Source organism: Mytilus californianus, unplaced genomic scaffold (genome assembly GCF_021869535.1).
Source record: "Mytilus californianus isolate M0D057914Y unplaced genomic scaffold, xbMytCali1.0.p SCAF_6, whole genome shotgun sequence".
Taxonomy (NCBI): Eukaryota; Metazoa; Mollusca; class Bivalvia; order Mytilida; family Mytilidae; genus Mytilus; species Mytilus californianus.
This window is the reverse complement of record NW_026262712.1, coordinates 80,570,353-80,592,733: the sequence shown is the minus strand read 5'-3', so window position 1 is coordinate 80,592,733 and position 22,381 is coordinate 80,570,353. Positions and strand designations below refer to the sequence as shown.

Here is a 22,381-nt window from a genome sequence, read left to right as displayed (position 1 = left end):
TACAATTCATCAATTTAAGAACCAAATACATACTGAATGTTGTCAACTACGAGCTTTACCTCGGTGCAAAAAGTAGAAAAATTAATATGAAGTAAAACAGACGTAGAGTATACGACAATGAGACAGCAACTCTATAAAAAAGCATACAAAAGACATCTAGATGGCAACATACAACGTATACGTAAGGTAGTGATACTGACAAAAATCTAATTGAGCTTGGTTTTATTACAGAAAGAGGTATCTGCATTATAAGAGCAGCTATCTCAGGATATTTTATGTGTTTTTACTTTTTGGATAGATAAAAGATGACTGAAATTATTCCACAAATACACGATGAAACTATCCAAGTCAAGGTCCAACGATTATATGTTCTTGCTGTATCATAATCACCTCGTGCTCTTGCTTTGGATGCCTACAAAAACAAAAAAGATTAATGCAGTTTGTAGTTAGTGAGAAAACGTGTAAAAGCAACAATGACGAGCAAGACAAGATCTATCAATAATTGAATTACCATAAATAATCAATTGACTCCTGACAGGAGTTAGTGCTCTTATATGACATTCTTTTTAACCATTTATCTATTGTCTAGAACACAACAAAATATAGAGAGAAACCTTAAGATAAAGAAAATCAGATAGAAAGGAGGAACAAACATGTCAATAGACGGAAATCTTTGGTGATCTTCTAAGTGTAGTTAGTGCCCTGCAATAATAATATTTACCCCTTTTTTGTGTTTTGGTTGATAATATAGTCAATATAGAGAAATTGAAAACAGCTAAAACGATTACAAGGTTCTTTTTCGTTTTAATCGTAACATGTTACCTTGTCTGCACTCTAAATTTCAAATTTTAAATATTTAGTTTATGAATAGAACGCAATCAGGAGGAAATCGTAAGAAAGGAACTGATTAAAATAACTTTTGGTCATCTTTTCTCAGTTTTCATTGAATTTACATTATTCAATGAACACAAATCATAAAACGAATTAATGGTTGAAAGCTATATGTGAGTAAAATGGATAATCTATTGTTTAACAACCATACAATAAAATACTTTTTTTTCATCCTAGATTCTTTAATTCTAAATGATCATACGTCAATCATTCAACACTTACTTTTCTGGCATAAGAGATGGCAAGCAAACCTGATGGCAAGAAGCAACAAAGACATACAAAAATGGCTAGACAAAGATAATTGAAATCTTCTGGTGGAGATTCATCCTTCCTCTGTGTCTAAAAAAATCAAAATCTGCTGTAGAAGATATAAGATAAACAAAATAAAACTTAAGAAATCGCATAAATTCCAAAAAGGACTTTGTATCTACGATTGCAATATTTGTCAAACATGCTCTGTTTAATAAGACAATGTAATATACTTTTCAATTGAAAGGGGAATAGTAGTAAAACGCGTAGAAAAATCGAAAGTTTTTATATTACTGCAAAATCGTAAAGATTGTGAATAGGATTTTGTATTAGATCTTTAGAATTTTGAAGAATCCATATCGTATTGACAATACTGGCTGAATATACCTCATTACAACATTTCTAAAGGCCATGTTTTAATTCAAAAAGAATGTTGGTAAAAACGATGTTAAGTCGAAAATCCTGACCGTCCAGCTATATATCGTTCTTTTGATTTATGTGATGTTTAGGTATATTTATAAAGAAGGCAGATTTTCATCGTCCTCTTTATGTTATTACAAAGCAGATAAAAGACATCAAAAGTGCCGAATTTAAGAAGACAGACAAGTTAAAGTCATTGTTTCAAACGTTTCCAGACACCAAAATAAGGGGAATATCTGTGTCACAGATGTCCACGGTTATATTCCAAAAGTCGTACCCACATTGCAGTCCTTTTTTCCTGGATTTTGACATCACCGAATGAGACTTATCACGAATTTTGTGCTACTACTGAGCAACACGACGGGTGTTACATGTGGAACAGGGCCAACACCGGCAATCAGTCTAAGATTTGTAGGTGTTTGTGTTTTTAGTATAAAATAAGGATATGTGGTATGATTGCAAACGAGACTATTATCTACAAAAAGTAAAATTACAAAAATACTGAACTCCGAGGAAAATTTAAAAAGGAAAGTCCAAAAAACATGACAGACGGCGACCAACCACAACCACTAAATAACAGGCTCCTGACTTAGGACAGACACATGTAGAATGTGGTGGGATTACAAATTCTTGTAAGCTCTCAACCCTGCTCCTAACCTGGGACATTTGTGTAGCAGCCCAAAATACGAAAAAACTGTCTTTAGTTTTTCTATGTCATGTTTTGTAGGTTTTTAGTGATCCTTCCGTCGTATTCCGTTTTTTGCCATGGTGTTGTCTGATTTTTTTCCGACGTAAATTTTGATTGTACGATTGGTATCATCCGCCTCTTTTAAGTCCTCCTTTTTTAGTTTTATTGAAAAAGACAAGTGCGAGTTCTTACATGATAAGCGGCACAGAAACCAACGTGTACATGTGTATGGATATCAATTGACTATGCAAATTGAAATTAAACTCATTAAGCAGACAGAACAGAAACAAGGACGGACAATATCATAATTAATTATCAGTGCTGAACATGATTAAGTAAACTTATAAATTATTAACTTAGGATTTGAAACCATTTCAGATGTGCATAAATTTTTCTAGTTCTTTAAAATTACACTTCTTTTGAGATGTAGTTTGAAAACCCTTTATGCTTTACCATGAATTTATAAGTAAAAAATCATACAATACCATTGAAGATATATTAAAAAATAACTTACCAGTAAACACCAGAAAAAAACTTTATATCGAACAAAACAAACGTCGTTTAAAACCTGAGATGACTTTTTATACTATACAATATTTGCTTTAGTGGATTCGTGACATTATACTCATCTATATCTATTTTATATGAGGGGGACAGGGGTCACTGATTTTCACCCTAAGTCACGCTTTCTTCCTCCTACTACCATTTCCTTCCCTCTACTTCCACTTCCCTCACCCTTATTCCCAGACAAAAATCGGTCAAAAAGATTTTCCAGCATATCCCTTTTTCACTCAACCCCCCTCTTCTTCGGCCGGTTCCTATCGTCTGAATCGCACTTCCCCCCTGACTCCCGCTTCAAGTCCCCTGATTCCAATGTACACTTACCCCTATCAACCCTCTTATGTACAATTCACTAACCTTGGTAGCAGAAATCCTTTGATACTCAGGTTCATATGGAACGAAAGAAGCTGATGACGTTGGTTTATCTACCAAAACTGGAACGCTTTTGTTTGTTGGCAAAACATCTGTTGCAACACATATATGCTCAACTGAAGTATATGGAGGTGGTGTATCTACTTCAGGATTTACCATTGATGTAACTATGTTGTTGGCAGAAGAAGATTCAGGTCTGGCAAACTGTTGATTTTCCAGTAAAGTATGTGACGGTTGTTTATCGCCATCTTCTTCGTGATATATTGATGATTTATCAGGTTCATCTGGCTGGACTTCGGCTGGTGGATATGGCTGGGACCGATGTTCTTTCAGTGGAATTTGACTGTAGGTTGAACACTCCGCTGCAAAAATTAAAACTATAATTACATACAAGGATCTTACTCATCAAAAGGATTATAAAGGGTATAAAAAGGGACAAGTAAAATTAAGCTACAAAATCGTAAAGTAATTTTACAGAAATATTTTAGAATCATAATAAACATATTTTACATACATTTTAGTTTTCATTAACACCACTCATGATTGACTGGTTGATTGATTATTGGTAATTACTTCCCCTTTCAGCAACCTTGACTTTATTATGGCGGCCAGTTTGTATTAGTGGAGAGAACTACCAGCTAATGCTAATAAAACTTGCAATCCTAGTCAATTAATATCGGAGTCGAACAAACCTTCCACGAGCGGAGTTCGACCTCATTACCTCAGTGTTGACATGCTAGTGTTAATTGTAGATGAACTACTTAGATCACTTGGCCACCGAGTTTCTCCCCACTCTTTTAAGTCTTTTTGAATTATTCATGGCACTTGGTTACAGATATATACGAGAAAGGCACATAATGTGGTGGTGTTAGTTAGGTTAAACGTGCGCACAAATCTCACCATTCCCTTATCTAGGCTATAAACTTTGGCCTTCGAATTCTGAAATGACCTATTAAAAGAGTCCTGAGTATTTTATCATGCAAACAATATTTTGGCTAAAAGCATTTTTTATCTGTTATCTTATATATATTAAATCCTTAGAAGATATCTTAACAGCAAAAACTTTCAGGAACAAGATTTGCAAGAATGCTTAATGGAACAATATATTGACTTCTTATAGGAGTTACGGTCATCAAATGAGGATTTTACGGGTTTTTGTGTTTTGTTTTTTTTGTATTGTATCATAAAACTATTATTGATAGCTGTAAAGTGTAAAAATTATCAGAAAAAATAGATTTTAATCAATTGTAATGATTCAAAACTATAAATTGTCCCATTTTAGTAGTTATTTGCCGTAAATGAAAATTTTTACCAATATAAGCACTATTTATTAAACCACAATAGATGGCCAAAAATACAAAGATATGCAAATAGATTATATGACTGAGATCATCAAATGTCTCCTAATAAGGTTGCTGACCTGAAATAAAGATATCTGACCTATTTCCGCGTTTTATAATATTACCTTCACAACGTTATTTGTTAGATAAAACAATAACAGCAAAATTATCCACAATACAGATCTCCAAAAAGGCCAAAATATGACTGAAAAATATCAGCTGTTTCCTTAAAGCAGTTATTTCCCATAAATGACGATTGTTTGACAATTTCATCATCATCATGAAGGTAAAGATAGCCAAACAAATAACAGTTTTCGGTAGACGTCAAACTGACACTAACCTAGCAACAAAGAGTCAACTTTTGTCACGTTCTATAAATGTAGCACATCCGATTCCAAAAAAATTAAGGCAAGCAAAAAAAGTGAAAAGTGGTCCCACATAGGGTTAACCGTATAAATTAAAAGCCATCCAAGATGTACACAAATGTCTTTTTGATTTAATGATTGACTGGTTCCTTATAAAAGTTCTTTCCTTAGACTACTTTTTTGTATCAACCGTTTGATGCATGCATAGCATTAATGACTTACGCTTTCGACGTACCAGGTCTCGCCCCTGATGGAGTTTAAGCGATTTCCTCCGTTTTACCTTGATTTAAAATAAAATTGAGAATGAAAATGGGGAATGTGTCAAAGAGACAACAACCCGACCATAGAACAGACAACAGCAGAAGGTCACCAACAGGTCTTCAATGCAGCGAGAAATTCCCGCACCCGGAGGCGTCCTTCAGCTGGCCCCTAAACAAATATATATACTAGTTCAGTGATAATGAACGCCATACTAAACTCCAAATTGTACACAAGAAACTAAAATTAAAAATAATACAAGACTACCAAAGGCTAGAGGCTCCTGACTTGGAACAGGCGCAAAAATGCGGCGGGGTTAAACATGTTTATGAGATCTCAACCCTCCCCCTATACCTCTAGCCAATGTAGAAAAGTAAACGCATAACAATACGCACATTAAAATTGTCTTCTTTGTCGCTTTGTGAGATTAGAACATAGATAAACTACTTCTTTTACTTGTCAATTATAGTGTAACGTATTTCCGATAGAGAAAAACTGTAAACAGAACAAATAATAAACTGACAAGATATACAATGAAGATACAAAAACAAAATTAATAGTTGACTGGTTTGGCCATTATTCGTTTAAAAGATCTTAGATAATGACTAACACAAGACATATCTATAGAGACTTGGTGGAAATTTTTTGTATGATTGAAAAAAAAATCTTGTCAATTTGTAAACGTTCGATTTACTTTAAAAAGAAAAATCTGGTATAAAATCACCAGTCACCAATAAATGTTAGATTTTTCATAGTCCTTCATTGAATAGATTTATGCAAATATGTCGTAGTCCGTCCGTCCGTCAGTATGTCAACAGATCGAACGATAACTCAAATGTACCATACCCAATTGAAATTCAATTACTACACATCATTTCAATTGGCGAAGGAAAGCTTCTTTTCAATTCTGGAATTGTTTTTGTTAACCGCTTTATGGTTACGAGACTTTAATCGTGAATTAAATGATTTTATTCACATATCACACTCTAATTCGAGTTTGATTTGATTTATTTACCTAAAACTGTATGTTGTTGTTTGGATTGATCAAAGAAAGCTCGATTTTCATATATTTTTGGTTCAGAGTTAGAAGACATTAACCGTCAGGTTAAATGCGATTTTCCACGTATTGTACACTTACAAGAGTATGCTTAAAATCATTTGCTCAAAACTTTATGCTGTAATTCGCATTGATTAGAATTGGTTTAGATTTACTTAAAACTTTAAACAGTCATTGGTATTAGTACAATTAAGGTACATTTTTATGTTGAATTTTTTTTTGCTTGTTTTTACAGAGTTATTGGACTCTAACCTCCATATTTATACTCTAGTATGCTTGGATCAAAAACAACAAACTTTACACTGGTGCTTGTATTGGTGAATGTGGACTCGCTTTCGATATCGAAAATTTTATGATCCGATATTCCAGAGTTGTTGGACTTTTTACAGTGATATTTTATGCAATATTTATATGCCAGGGATATCGTCTTGCAACTTTTTTTGCGAGGGTTAGTTTACTGATTATAAGATAAAACACATTCTACAATCTATTAGTATGCAAGCTGGAGCGATTACTTCACAAACTGAATAAAAGTCATTCGGACTTTTATGTGAAGTTTGTGTGTCATCGACCCAGTGAACACATCAACTGCACAATTGACATTTAACTACAGATTGAGCCACTATATTGACTGGCTGGAATTCATAAATGTTCGAATAATGCAATGAAATCGATAATGAAACAACATCTACCTCAGAAACTCAATTTTAATGAGTTATTATTCGAATTTCATTCGTACCAATAACGGAATAACCTCCAGCTTGAAAGTTTAACTTGTATGTCGACATGACATAAAAGCACCATGATCATTCATGGGGAATTTCTCGGAATTTTATTTTATTATAAATTTATACATTTTTCTAAGCTTTAATGTGTTATTTCTTTTTGCGGGCATTTAAACAGGAATAACAGTTATGTAGTGTTTTTTTTATCAATATTTCAATTTTCTTAGAACCCTAGTATCCTATGCATGTGTATCGGGCATGAATAAGTTCCAAAAGAAGTTTCGGCAACATCGACCGAAGTGTAAAGCTATGGGGAAAGTTCTAACGGACCAGTCCCATTTAAGTATTTGAAGATATGCAAATCACTTAAAGTAAAAATTTTATCGGATTTAAAGCTTTCTAAATGTAAACGGTATATGCTTTAGTTTAGAAATTTTGGTTTAGAATTGCTGGATCAATTCACCTTTTAATATTATTTCAACAACGAACTCAGATTTAAACAATTAGGGAAAGGTGATTAGCTTACTCGTTTTAGACATCTACATATTGTAGAATATCCCAACAATTTGGGTTTGTTCATAGACGAATTAGACAAGATTAGTAATTTTGAAGAAAAAAATTATCTATTCGGCAATATGAATAAATAAAATGGTGAAATCTCATATAAACATGCTTAAGTCGGCCTATTACCTGTTTTCTCTCGTTTGCATCAAGATCTATCGTAAAAAGAAAGAGAGCAGCTGATGAAGTATAAAAATTGTCACACTTACCACATATATCACTGTTGACAAATCATTAGAAAAATACTTACCCATTATACCAACATTTGTACGTCAAGCCAGTCAAAAAGTTGAGGGGGTAAACAGATATATCCTTCTCTGGCGGTAAAATATAAAATTACATATTATTCTTTTTTTCACCCTCCTGACCCGAATTTGTGATATTTTCTGTTAATGGTTTGTTTTCAATAGGCTTTAATACTAACCTATCCCTCTAAATTCTAAGGCTTTTTTCGTAACTTCCGTGTTTTAACTTCAGAGAATGAAATTATATAACACACCTAAGATATTTTACCTTGAGCACTTGATAATTTTATTAGAAAATTAAAACATCAATGATTACAATACGGGAACAAAGAAGACCGATTGTCCTGTAATAAATCGGTATATTCTGACAAGATCGTTGTGAACATATTCCTTTTTGTGAATTTTGATCAAATTTGACAAACTGTATTTTGAACCAAATATTTATTTTTATGATGCACCCTTTCGAATTGTTGTAAATTGTTCATGTTAAAATGATATTTTTTCAAAATAGATCCAATAGTTAATTCGAAATTTTTAACTCACCTGGCTTAAAGACTAAACGTCCGTCGTCTGTCTTCTGTTACCTTTTACAAAGATCATCTCCTCTGAAACTACCGGGCCAAATTTAACCAAACTTGGCCACAGTCATTACTTGGGTATCTAGTTTAAACAAATTGATCTGATTACCTCGCTGGCCGTAAAACATGGCCGTCATACGGGTAAAATGCAATATTGACTATTATCTTGAAAACTGCTATAGGTAGAGAAAATCTGACATGGTCAGAAATGTTCAAAATGGTGAGATCTACCTCATGATATTTCTATATGTATATACCACAACTATCTGACGACTTTTTATAGGAGTTATTTCCCTTAAATTATCTTGAAAATTATAAAAGATAGACAGAAACTTTTAATATTAAAACTGATCAACAAGACCAGATTTACAAATAAATCAACATGATCGGAATCGTCAGTCAGCACCTTATTGAAGTTAATTTCCTTGAATGACAAGTTTTACCATTTTTTTTAAATTTTGCCTATTATTTTGAAAACTATAATAGATAGATAGAAACTTTAAATAGCAAAAACATTATCAGCAATATAATATCTATAAATAATGCATCAAAGCCGACATCTTCAGTTGACCAGTTATAATGTGAACTGATTGACAGTTTGGTCTTAGATACATGTTTTTTTTTATTAGTTGTTATTGGCTTTGAACTAGCTGTCAGTAACTATGAGTACTCTCAGATCTATACTCAATGTCCTTTTTGTTGTTAGGGATGAGGGATGGATAAATACTCTGCATAAATATATAAAATATATAAAGAATAGAGATAAATCATTGCTTAAAAAGTTAACGAATGTAGAATTGAGGGTCCCCCATCCAGACCCTCTTATATCAAAGGATGCAAAAACATCATAGGTAGACCATAACATCATACTTATGACTACAGTTCTAACTTTTTAATTGTAATTCGATCTTCATCAAAACACATTTGAATCTATCAAAGTAAGCCGTATACATTTATAATCAATTAATACAGTTTTGAAAATAAAAGCAGATTTTGTTTCAAAGCTTATGTATTACACGTATGACAGTGATCTACAAATATCTTGATTTTTATGATGAAAGGTGTTATTATTTCTTTTAATATTAACATCCATCAGACTTCTATACACGAATACAACCACGAACGCATTCGAATCAACAAGCAACATACGGGTTCTTTTTCAAAGCTTATATGATATGACAGTGATCAACAAATGTCTTGATTGTTATGGTGACAGATATTATTTCGTTTAATACTAGCGATCATTAGACTTCTATACACGAATACAACCATGAACGCATCCGAATCAACAAGTACTTAACGTCAAATTGAATTCCATATATCACTATTTAATGTGGCTTTATCTATTTCGGTATTAAACATTTGTTGTCTGGTTATACTGTACAAGGATAAGAAAATTAAAGAGAAGCGAATCAATATGCTGACAATATGTTTGAGTGTTAGCGATTCAGCAACAGGATTGGTGTGTGCAGCATTGAGTATTAAAATTATTTATATGAGATTGACATTAAAAAATTCGCCACCATTCTGTTACATCGGAATATCAATGGTTGATTCGACATTTCTCTTTTCAATAATTCAAAATCTTTGGATTTGCATTGAACGTTTAATAGCCACATTTCCAACTGTACAAAATCCTTTTCGTAAGATATCAGTCGTTGCTATGACAATTGGAATTTACGTTGTCTCCTTTGTCGTTTGTTTTATTTTCTGTTCATGCTGTTATGTTTTTGGAAATGTTTGGTCAGAGTCGGCATGTTTTCTGCATTCATTCTTAGGACAGGACAGAACAGATTACTCGCGCTAAGTCTATTTCAGTCAACATATTTAACATTGGTTTCTGCAATCATTATTATATATATATATAGGAGTTGTAGTTCGCATATACAGATCTTGGCTGCGTACAAGTCCAACCATCGAGACTAATAGAGTACGAATGGAACAAGTCAATCGAAGAGGTAACCATTCCACACATGTTACACCTATACAATCGGACAGTCCTCCAGTCGAACCTCAATTTAACTTCGTTGGTTTGTCGGTGCAAACAGTATCTAGCAGGCAACAAGCCATTCGAAGAACTAACCATGCTTCCGGGATAACACCTATTCAATTGGACACACATTCGGTCAGTACTGAACCAAACACCACTGGTCAGTCTTCTTCAATGCCGAAATCATTCTCAAATATTGGACTTTTAAAAACAGTGATTACAGTAGGGATACTCATATTAAATTTGCGTATGTCAATGATGCCTAAATTATACTTGGTTTTGCAATTATCTGAAATCTCTTGAATGAAAAACTTATCGGAGCTTTGGCAATTTCTGATTTGTGACTTTTCCTGAATTCACTGTTAGATCCAGTGGTATATGTTCTGAGAATTTGATCATTTCGTCAACGTATAAAATGTTCTAGTCACTAAAATTATATATGTATTACCCTCTCACAGGAGATGGTATTAAGAGTTGAGCGATACACAGTTTTCGAAGTGAATGCTGTCTGCTATCTAATTCGAAGATATTACGGAATCAAGTACGTATTCAAATAATTTGTATAACGCACTGTCTGTGTTTTTTTTTATGTTTTTGTTTGTATCGATCTGATGAGTCAAGCCTTTTTCAACTGGTTTTTATAGTGTGTTCTTATGTTGTGCTGTAACCCCAATGTCCCAGATTAGGGAGGGTTGAGTGCTCATAAAAATGTTAACCATGTCACATTCTTTATGTGCCTGCCCCAAGGCAGGAGCCTGTAGTTCAGTGGTTGTCAGTGGTTCACGTCTGTCATATTTGATTTTCATAATTTTTTTGGTTATAAAATAGGCCGTTAATTGAACTGACTGAAAATACAGGAAAATAGTTTGTGGCTATCTCAGTATTGACAGTTTAGTGATAAGTGTAGATAAATTTGACCACACTGCAACCATTCAACTCCGGGGAAAGGACATATTGACAAACCATCAGAAAGTTTACTACGTAAAGTATAACTAGATTAATAGCAAGACATCGATACTTATCTTATTTAAATCGGACGGCTCAACTTAAACTGCAGAAAAAAAATAACCATTTGTCACATCAGTAATATTTTATTCTTGATAGCCAGGGATAAAATATAAGATTTGAACGATTAATTCTATTTACAGATAATGAAAATATTCATGCTATTTCATTGAACGGTCACCTTAAATTAAGTATTTTTATGATTTCATCATCAAAGCAGCATGGACATGCAAATTATTCTCAATTTGCAATCGATGATGAGAACAGCAAATATATGCTAAGAATATCAGGATATGGTGGTTCACCTGGTAGGTTTATGCTTTATAATTATATTTTCATAAACGCTTTCTGTTTTGTATTCTAGTGCTTTTATAAAACTGTCAAAATTCCACTGCAATAATAGAATAATGACCCCTTTTAACTTATTTAACAAAATTTCAAGATTGAATGTATTTTGCTCAATTTGATCAGTTTCTATATATATAAATGTTTTGCTTGTAGGCCATGATTTAGCTAGCTATAAAACCTGATTAAACCCATCATTTTCTGTACTAAGGAATACAGTTTTTTTCCATTCGTTCCGTTGGTTGGTGTAGTAGAGTGTATGATTTTTTTTTAGGTCTTATGGACTTCCCCCTTTTTGAATTTACCTTGCAGTTCGGTATTTTGTTTAAACGTTTTCCATTAAAACATTTAAAAAAAACGAAATCATATTTTCTGTCAGATACAAATTTAAGTTTTGTATTGCAGATGATCTTCGATGCAAAACTTTATAACAACGTTAAAGTAGCAATATTGTAGAACAATACTTTATAGTATTGAATATCAGTTCGGACAAATCGTACACAAGAAAATGACCACACAGAAACTAAAAACTTATAAGAATAAAGACCTAGCACATGTTCGGTAAACTAAGGCAACTTGATACAAAAATATTTCGATTTTTAATGAAACAACAAGTAAGTAACAATTAATAAATAACTTAAAGGTAAACACATTATCCTGAAATATATACATGTATATCGTTTAATAATATGCATGCATTTAAAGTTCAATTTGACAACGGTGCCGATGTACACATAGTCCGTGGACTCATTTTCCACACCTCAAGCAAACAGTTTTGGATCGTTTACGGCCTTTAACAGTCGAACAGACGACACAGTTTTTTTTCGCGTTTACCAGGTAACCTAGATGTAAGGTAACATTGGGCATTGCATTTTCAATTCTCTCTAAGCCACCACGATCACGGTGTTGTCTATGTTCATTTGCAAGCGATTCAATGATACACAATGAATTCATATATCGTGATATTTGCTGGTTTTCGTCAGTATAATATTTATACACTATATAGGCATTGAGAAGCATCCTGTGAAACATATTAATAGCGACTCTTTTTCACATGGTTTTTGTTTTCCTTTTATCTTCATATATACCACACATCATATATCGTTAAAATCAATTTCCCCCATTTTTTGATTATAGCTAATAGCAAGGCTTGGTTTTTCATTTTGGTTGTGTATACCGTTATGAAGTGTAGACACAAAACGTACAACTTTTCTATTTGGTCTCTCTCGAAATGCACAACATAATAGCGGACTTCGTCTGGCGAACACAGTCAGACTGATTAGCTTTAGGGTTTGCCTCTTTGATTAATCTGGGTAAATGTCTATTTTTACGGATGGTACCAGTTAGATAGGTGTTTGTAGTATACAAACGACTAGCAAGTGATATCGAAGTAAAAAAATTATCACAAAAGACATGATACCATTTACCTAAGAGACCGGCGGATCTCAATAATTTGAACTTGCGTCTCATTATTTGGGATAGGATCATACCGTTTTTCCCTATACGGTAGAAAATGGATAATATATCCTGTGGCAGCCTCTACCAACATCCAAAGCTTAATACCAAACTTGCTACTCTTCGATGGTATGTATTGAGTCATGACAGTTCTTGCTTTAGTACCTATTAAAGATTCATCAATTGAAAGTTCTCGTTTTGGGGTAAGATGCCGCTTAAAAACCATATTAGCATGTTCGACTATCGGCTTGAACCATGCGGACGGGTCGGAAAACTCGCTGTTTCTTTGCGGGGTGGTTTTATTGTTAACTAAATGAAGACGGTTATGAGTATGGCATGTGTTAAACACATAAAATAAAAGAGCTGACGTTCTATGTTCAGCAGTGTTCAAAACGTTCACCTGGGGTTTTGCTATTGGTTTGTAAATAACTGTTTGTACAGCGATTTTTTACGCGAAGCTTTGAAAATAAATATAAAAAGACATTAAGTTATGAAATATTTACAGAGAAACAAAATATGTAGTCCAAACTGTTGCAAGTTACCTGTTTGTTTCTCTTGTTATTCTTTTTAGAACGTTTATGGAGAACATTAGATAAAAATAGGCAATAGGTAGTGAATTTCTTGGTGGCATATTTTTTACTCCTGGAACATCACCATGAACATTGTGTGGTTGTACTGGTTCTGGACAACTTCCAAGCGAGGACCGAAGCTCATAAACTCGGCAATCAGAAGGAATCGTTAAAAGCCGATAGATCGGCTTTCGGCTTTTGGCATATATTGAAGGGTTAATAATATGGAATTTTGCGCGATATGTTAATCTGCCCTGAATATACCACGCTCGTTCTAGACCAACACGATGAGAAGGATTCTAAAGGTAAAAGGTCCATGATATATAAAGTCACAGTACCCAAATTGCAACTATTTAGCAAATATAGCAGCGGAAACCTTACGAGTTTTTTTTAGAGACTAAACAATTTTTTTTTATGATTTTACATTATGCACCTCTTTCAACATAGGTAAATATATTTAAATATACACAAAACGTTGACAGTATTTATCAACAGATGACGTATTGTTAACTGGAAAAAGTAAAATCTACGGAAACGTCGCCATGCGACGTCAACAAAAAGTCATCTTTTAAAAATGAGCAAAAAAATTATGTTAAAAGCTTCCATTTCTTAAAAAATGAATAATAAGCATGGACTAATGTCAACATGTTCTAAATATTTGAAGAAATAAAACAAAACATCTGTTATTCGATTTTTAAGGATGTGAATTTAATCATGGATGCAATTTGGGTACTCCTCATTACAGAATCATGGATCGTTTGGAGCTAAATATTACTCAATGAAACAAAATTAAAGAGTAAGTTTTCCATAATAATAACGTTTTACCCAAAGAAAATGAAAAAAGAAAATTTGCTCTCTCCAATCATGTAAAACCTAGAATCAAGTACAACTAGTATGTGTTTTCCCATGTAGACATGTTACCCATACATTACGGTTACAAAATTGTGCGAATTTCAAAGCATTTTATCTACCTTGTCTTATGAAATTTTCTCATTTCATGGTCGATTCACCAGCTCCCGAAAGAGCTACAGTAAATAAAATACAAACTACTTTTCAGTCAATTTTCCTTGACCCTAAAATTTTATACGAAACTGTTCATTGCACACAAAGGCTTTGAGAAATGAAATAATTTATAAGGGTGTCAGTATATCAAATTTGATAAAACTTTTGACTCAATATTCACAAAAAAGTTCGACTTGCTCAAAAGCAGATATTAAATCATTTCTAGGACTTATTTTTGAGCCTGGATTTAAAGTTTTAAAAGCATGACAGTTCTTATAGCATATAATAGATCATAATAGCTCTACACAATAGAAAGTTAGATCTAACATAACGATAAATGACTGACCCGTGTTAAGAGAGATCCATATATCTCTTGCACGTAAAAGACACCCTTGTAGATTTCGAAAAAGAGTAGGCTAATGCCGCTACAAGGCAGCACTTGCACCCGCAAAGTGGAAAGGGATTAAAATTTAATTTAATATAAGTTGCAAAAACTTGTTTCCCAATCCACTATAAATAAATATGTTTAAAATAAAAAAAATAAAAAATAAACATAAGGTACGAAATGTAACTCTGTAAAAGGTACGAAACTGCTCAAAAATGAATGAAGGTACGAAACTACCTGCAGTAATAATTTGAAAGTGAATTAGATCTATATAGCTTCTTTTCAAACCTCGAGAAATGCACCAGGTAAATACTGCATGCGTACAGTAAGCATAGCATGCCTTGCAAACTCAGGTCAATTGTAATTATTTCGTCCTGTCAAAGTATATGTGCTGTTAACTGTAATCTGGGAACAGTATATCTAATATATATGTTCCTGCTGTAATTGACTTATTAACTTATCTGTTATCTTTTTTCTTAAAATTGACCTGTTATTGTGAAAAAAATTGGTATCGGGTCCGTTCTCTCCCATTAAACGTTCGCACCCTACACGTTCGCCCCCTGGGTCCGTTCGCACCATATTTTTATGGAAATAATACCGTTTGAATTATTAGATGTTTTTTTTTGTATGTATATAATTTAATTTTGGATGTAACGCGTCTTCTGATTGGCTGACGTTGTTTTATTTATCAGCTCATAGACATAATTGTGTCATGTGACCATGACGTCATCAACGTTTTTTCATGGTTTACTCCAGTTTAAAATGGAATTTAGAATTAAATTATAAGAGATGACTGTAATATTTTTTTTCTGTCTATTCGAAATAACATAAAAAATGTGGTGCACACTTTAAAATAACCCGCTACGCTGGTTATTCAGTGTGCACCACATTTTTGATGTTATTTCTTCATAGACAGTCATTCCTTAAATAAAATATTCATGTTTTCATGAATAAAAATTCCGGAATTTTTAAATGTATAATAAAAATTGTTTTTTTAATGATTATTGATGATTAAATATTTAGTTATTTTGAATAATTGTTGGAATGTATGATATCATAATGAATGAAAATAAAAATCAAATATATGATTTACAGCCGATTTCAATGAGTGTGTAGCTAAAGGTAATATCTTTGGTTAGTTTGCTTGCTAGCTGAACTGTGAAGTCATTGTTAGGTAAGGTATATTACCCTCCGTTCGAAGTAGCCTAGTCCTACAGACAGATAGATTGGTCATCTGTCGGACTAGTCTACTATTAAAGGAGGATAGTTTACCTAACCTAACAATGACTTCACGGTTCAGCTAGCAAGCAAGCTAACCAAAGATATTACCTTTGCCTATACACTCATTGAAATCGGCTGTAAGTTGATCATTTTTTCAACTGAAATGCAATACACAGAGAAACCTATTTTAGAAAAATGAAGCATTAACATTGGCAAAGTTAAAATCAATTTTTTTTTATAAATATAAATATAAGATGTGGTATGATTGCCAATGAGACAACTCTCCACATTAGAGACCAAATGACACAGAAATTAACAACTACAGGTCACAGTATGGCCTTCAACAATGAGCAAAACTCATACAGTATAGTCAGCTATAAAAGACCCATAAATGACAAATGTAAAACAATTCAAACAAGAAAACTAATGTATGTACAAAATAATGGACAAAAAACAAAAAGATACAAAGCAACAAATGACATCCACTGAATTACAGGCTCCTGATTTGGGACAGGCACATACAGAATGTGGCCTTAAAACATGACCATTATTTTAGAGTTTCAGAAAAAGTTTGGAACACATGTTAATTTTGTAAATGTAAATGTATTTTGAAATATGTTATAAGAATCTCTACCTATAAAAATGGATTTTGCTGTAAACCTTTTTTAAGTTACAAGTAACAAGCCAAATTTCAAGTCTGTCAGGAGATTCACATTGCTTTGATTGCTATTATTCGATCTTTACCATCCAGATGTATTAATGCCTTGATATTTAAAACAAATGTGAACTTTTAGGTTTAAAGATAATAAAAAAAAATACCATTACAATACAAAAAAATCATCAATAATACCAGGCTTATAATTTTGTATGCCAGATGCTCGTTTAGTCTACAAAAGACTCAGTGACACTTGAATTTAAAAAGTTCAAAGGCCAAATAAAGTACGAAGTTGAAGAGCATTCAGGACTCAAAATTCTAAAAGGTATTGCCAAATACAGGTAATCTATTCCTGGGGGTAGAAAATCCTTAGTATTTCAAATTCAAAATTTTGTAAACTGTAAATTTATAGATATGAATAGACTTCTAAAAGTTGAAAAGAAATTAGATTTTTTGAGAAATTGACTTTTGATGCTCTGAAGTTATGGACTTTGATCTTCAAAAAAACATTAAAATAAGGGATTTTGATTTACATGAAATGTATGACCAGATAGTTATTTTGATATTTTAATGCCATAAATTAAGTTTGTTTTTGGTCTATTTGCATGGATATTTACTATTTTTACCAACCCAACACTTCAGATCACCAAAGTGACTTTTTGTCGAGCCTGCAAAATTTATTTCGTGAAAGCAAGGCATAGCGATCCTAGATTCCGTCGTCATCAGTGGCGGTGGCATCAACATTTAGGTTCAGTCTGTGGTTAAAGATTTTTGAGACATCAATAACTTTGTCAAACCTTCTTGGAATTTTATGAAATTTGGACAGAAGCTTGTTTATGACCAAAATACAGTTTTAAGAGCAAAATTTTGAAAATATTTATTTTCATTTTTCCATATTTTACTGATAAATGGACTTAGTTTTACAGTTAACATTCAGATTCAGTCTGAGGTCAAAGTTTTTCAGTCATCAATAACTTTGTCAAACCTTTGTGGAATTTTATGAAATTTGGACAGAAGCTTGTTTATGACCAAAATACAGCACCCAGAGCAAAATTTTGAAAATATTAATTTTCATTTTTCCGTATTTTACTGATAAATGGACTAAGTTTTTTTTACAGTTATCATTCAGATTCAGTCTGAGGTTAAAGTTTTTCCGTCATCAATAACTTTGTCAAACCTTCATTGAATTTTATGAATTTTGGACAGAAGCTTGAAGATGTCCAAAATACAGTATCCTGAGCAAAATTTTGAAAAAAAATTTATTTTCATTTTTCCATATTTTAATGATAAAGGAACTTAGTTTATTTCACAGTTAACAAGTAGATACAGTCTGAGGTTAAAGTTTGTTACACATCAGATACTTTGGCAAACCTTCATAGAATGTTATGAAACTTTAGCAGAAGCTTTTATATGATTAAGAGATAATGTCTGATGAAAAGTATTGAAAATATATTTTCATTTTCAGAATTTTTCAGATAGATTGACTAAATATTTTTTTTTGGACAGAAGTTAATCTCCAGGACCAAGAAATAGCATCTAAAGAAAAAGTTTTATTTTTTTTTTAAATTCTGTATTTTATTGATAAATGGACTCACTTTTTAAGTCAACATTACACTTTTACACTGATAGCAGCAATCGTAGGCGAGACACAGGGTTCCGCGGAACCACTTATGAATTTTTAAGTCTATTATATGTTGTCACCAACTCAGCTAAAATGGCCATAATACTAAGTTTAAGGGAGATATACTTTTCTATGTGAGAATATATATAAAATGTCTTCATTTTTATTGTAGACAATGGACTTAAATGATGTATTTGAAGAGGAAATTCTGCAGATAACAGATAAAGACGAAGACCTCCTTTGTGGCAAAGTATTTGCCAAGAATTTTAGAAATAAATGTTTTATCAAAACTAAATTTCATGATCGCTTTGTAGAAAAAATGACAATAGCAAGGATGACAAGCAGTCAGAAGCAGACATTAGTTGGCATTGAAGGACTTGGAAAGTCTTCATCTGCAATATATTATGTCCTTAGTTGTAGAAAAAAGGGGGACAATGGCATTCACTATATTGACTTAAACGTAATTGAAGCAATCGATAAAAACCTGGAAAAATTTAAGCTATTTGCAGACAGTGTGACTTGTAGTGATTGTTTAGTTGTAGATCATGTAACATTATTTAATATGCCATTAGTGAAGAAAATTGAAGAAGTAACTCAGTATACGCAAATCATTTTGATTGAGTCTGGTTTTACAGCTTGTGCACATACATCAACTGGTGTTGACTTCGGTAAAAATCTTCAGATAGATTTGAATGAGTTTAAGAAGATATGGACTGGATCCCTTTCAGTACAAACTAAGGGTTTATCACTGTTTCTTGAAGGTCATAAAGGTTCATCATTGTTTCTTGAAGGTCACAAGGTTTATCATGAATTGAAAAACCAATTAATTGTAACACCAAAACTATTGCACAGTACTTTAGATGATATGATGTTGCACAATTTAAAAACTGAAGCAGTCCTTTACTCAGCAAAATGTAGATTACGGGAAGAGATAGCTATTTTTAACCTTGATGTTAAAAATACTCAGGAAGAAAGATTCATATTAGATACAAAAACCCTCCTGGAGTTAATTAAGAATTGTGATGAAGGGTTTACCACCACAATTTTTACTTTACAAGAATTTAAGATACCAATAAATATTTTTGATGTCCAAATTAATGTGGTAACCAAGCAAGCTCTGAAGGAAAATTATAGATTATTTGAGCTTGAGCTTGAAGAAGGTGATGTTTATGTAGTTATAAGTGAATTACAACCCTCTCTTCATTCATTTTGGATTGAAAAGGTCCCTTTGAATTATAAAGAAGTGATGAGTCATACTGATAACTTTTCAAAAGATGTATTTCGTAGGATAATTTTTTATGGAGGTATGCAAATAGAGTTTGAGACAGCGCTTGTTAAATTTCAAACAGAAAATAACATTGTTTTTGTCCCTGATAGAAATGTCTTCATGGATACAAACAGTTTTGAAACATCTGGTGAATGTGCGATTAAGCAGTGTATTGGGATTATAAAGCAGAGACATGGTTTACAATGTTTGAAACCTGATCAAGATAAACTGATAGAATATTCTGATGAAAGTACCGATAGGTATGATAAACCTCTAAGGAATGTGCACAGAACAGCTCTTTTCCTGAAAGAAGAAATAAAAAAAAATAGAGATCAAACATTGCTTGTTTATCCATCTGTTCAGAATCTGGTTGGCTTCAGTTATTTCCTGTATACTGCATATACTCATTCACAATGTGGCATTAACAAAGAAACATGTAGCAGTGTTCCAGTTAAAAGAAAAAGGAATGAGGGAACTTTGTTTCTAGTACGAGTTGCAACAGGATTCTCTCACACAGGACTTACAATGCACAAAGCTTTAGAAGTGTTCCAAAATACATTAAAAGAAGTATCTCTTCATGCAGTTGTCTTGATTGCTACACACAGAAGTACCCTTTATACTTTAACGGGGAACTGTGGTTTTAAGCATCTATCAGTTGTCAACATAGGTCACCAACATTATTTGAAATATTTAAATTATTGTCTTGAGGAAGAGCATTATTTAGTTATAGATGCAATATTATCAAGCTCCGATGAAGTGAGGAATGAAAGAATCTTTTCACTTATTTAAAAGACTACCAGGAACAGTTATTGGGTCTGGCTTACTATGTTGTGCTGCAGACATAGTCACTGAGCTTTCAACAGTATCCCAAAGTACAGTATTCGTACTTGGCTTATTCAACAGAACTCTTAAGGACTTTAACTGAACACCATATCTGAAAATTTTGCATATATCATTAAAAGTGAAGAGCAGAGAAGATTTATTTATTAGATATGAGAAAGTGAATAAAATATCTATACTACTAATTAGTGTATGTATTTTGTACATAAAACTAAGGGTTTCTGAAAGATTTAGAACAAAAGAAATAGAAGAAAAAAGAAATAAAAAGTAACACATGCTATTTTTACGTTTGTACATGTTGTAAGGTGTACATGTCTGTCTGGCAGGGTTCATATGAAATAATTGTAAGTGTACATATCTAGCTGGCATGTTTCCTCTGACATTTACCTCAATTTTCATGGTTCATTGGTCAATGTTAAGTTTTTATGGTTACATGTAGGTGTTTTTCTCAGATACTATAAGCAATAAGTCAACTATGGTCATTGTGTATGGAATGATTGCATGGTGTACATGTTGTCTTGCAGGGATCATCTGACCTTGACCTACTGTTATGGTTCATTGGTCAGTGTTCAATTTTTGGTAATTAGTTCTTGTATCACAGATACTATAAGCAATAGGCTCTGTGAATTAGTCCCAGCTATGTTCATTGTATAGTATGATTGTTAGGTGTACATGTCTAACTGGCAGAGTTCATCTGTCCTTGGCCTCAATTACATTGGTCATTGATAATGTTAAGATTATGTGATACTTGTAGTAAAACCTTCATATAACAGACCTTCACATCAATCATGAAGCAGGCAAGACATTGCATCTGACCATGACCTTTTGCACATTTATTGATCAATGTAAAATTTTGTGATAAGTTAGTTTCTCAATTACAATAATAGGTCAACCCTAGAGAGGCAAAAGATACCAAAGGGACATTCAAACTCATAAGTCCAAAAAATAAACTGACAACGCCATGGCTAAAAAAGGAAAAGACCAACAAACAAACAAAAGTACACAAAACACAACATAGAAAACTAAAGACTGAGCAACATGAACCCCACCAAAAACTGGGGGTGATCTCAGGTGCCCTGGAAGGGTAAGCAGATCCTGCTCCACATGTGGCACCCGTCTTCTTGTTCATGTTTGTACAAACCTGGTAATAAGTCTATTCGGTAGGTCATGGTTCATTGATCAATGATGGTTACAGGAATAATAAAATAAGGAGATGTGGTATAACTGCCAATGTGACAACTATCTACCAAAGATCAAATGACAAGGATGTAAACTACTACAGATCACAGCAGGCATTCAACAATGAGCAAAACCCATACCTTCTAGTAAGCTTTAAAAGCCCCTTAGATTAAAAAAAAATGTTTAAAAAATCAAGAGAAACAAACGTTTACATTATAAGAAGAATCTTAATGACAGACAGCAACCAACAACCACCATTGAATTACAGGTTCCTTGCTTCGAATAGGCACTTAAAGAATATGGCATGGATTTAACCGGTTTGCAAATGCTCATCCCTCTCCCTAACCTGGGACAGTGGTAAAACAGCACAACAGTAGAACAAACTGTTCAGTTGAAAAGGGGCTTATCATCAGATTGGTACTTTTAATATAATAATAGCACAAAAACAACAAACACAATGACTAACAGTCAGGGGACCTATTGAAATAAGTGATTCTTAAATCACTTATTTAAGTAGCAAATTCGAAGTTTTGTCAC

At 32.8% G+C, this 22,381-nt stretch overlaps 2 protein-coding genes across 4 annotated transcripts; one reads left to right on the top strand and one right to left on the bottom strand.

The window, feature by feature from the left end:
• Positions 1–207: 207 nt before the first annotated feature.
• Positions 208–7,864, bottom strand: LOC127704453 (transmembrane protein 91-like). 3 transcript variants are annotated; one of them, XR_007983278.1, is made up of 4 exons: positions 7,738–7,864; positions 3,167–3,543; positions 1,114–1,249; positions 208–412 (listed from the first exon to the last, which is right to left on the bottom strand). XR_007983278.1 is itself a non-coding variant. In XM_052208540.1 (4 exons), the coding sequence occupies exons 1-4, from the start codon at positions 7,739–7,741 to the stop codon at positions 284–286; spliced, it is 627 nt and encodes a 208-aa protein (XP_052064500.1). In that variant the 5' UTR covers positions 7,742–7,864; the 3' UTR covers positions 208–283. The 3 variants fall into 3 exon arrangements, 2 of the variants coding, with proteins under 2 accessions (XP_052064500.1, XP_052064501.1); XM_052208540.1 differs by having other exon boundaries at positions 1,114–1,230; XM_052208541.1 differs by lacking the exon at positions 1,114–1,249.
• Positions 7,865–15,323: 7,459 nt separating this feature from the next.
• On the top strand, positions 15,324–20,937 carry LOC127705314 (uncharacterized). The gene is made up of 2 exons (XM_052209631.1): positions 15,324–15,366; positions 18,731–20,937. Exons 1-2 carry the CDS (start codon positions 15,358–15,360, stop codon positions 20,612–20,614), a joined length of 1,893 nt encoding a protein of 630 aa, XP_052065591.1. The 5' UTR covers positions 15,324–15,357; the 3' UTR covers positions 20,615–20,937.
• Positions 20,938–22,381: the final 1,444 nt, after the last annotated feature.

What these genes read in the sequence shown, in the direction of transcription:
- LOC127704453 (XM_052208540.1), bottom strand. An exon ending in AAAGGATTTCTGCTACCAAG is followed by an intron (nt 1,231 to 3,166) that starts GTTAGTGAATTG and finishes TGATTTTTTTAG; the next exon opens with ACACAGAGGAAGGATGAATC. An exon ending in CCATCTCTTATGCCAGAAAA is followed by an intron (nt 413 to 1,113) that starts GTAAGTGTTGAA and finishes TTGTTTTTGTAG; the next exon opens with GCATCCAAAGCAAGAGCACG.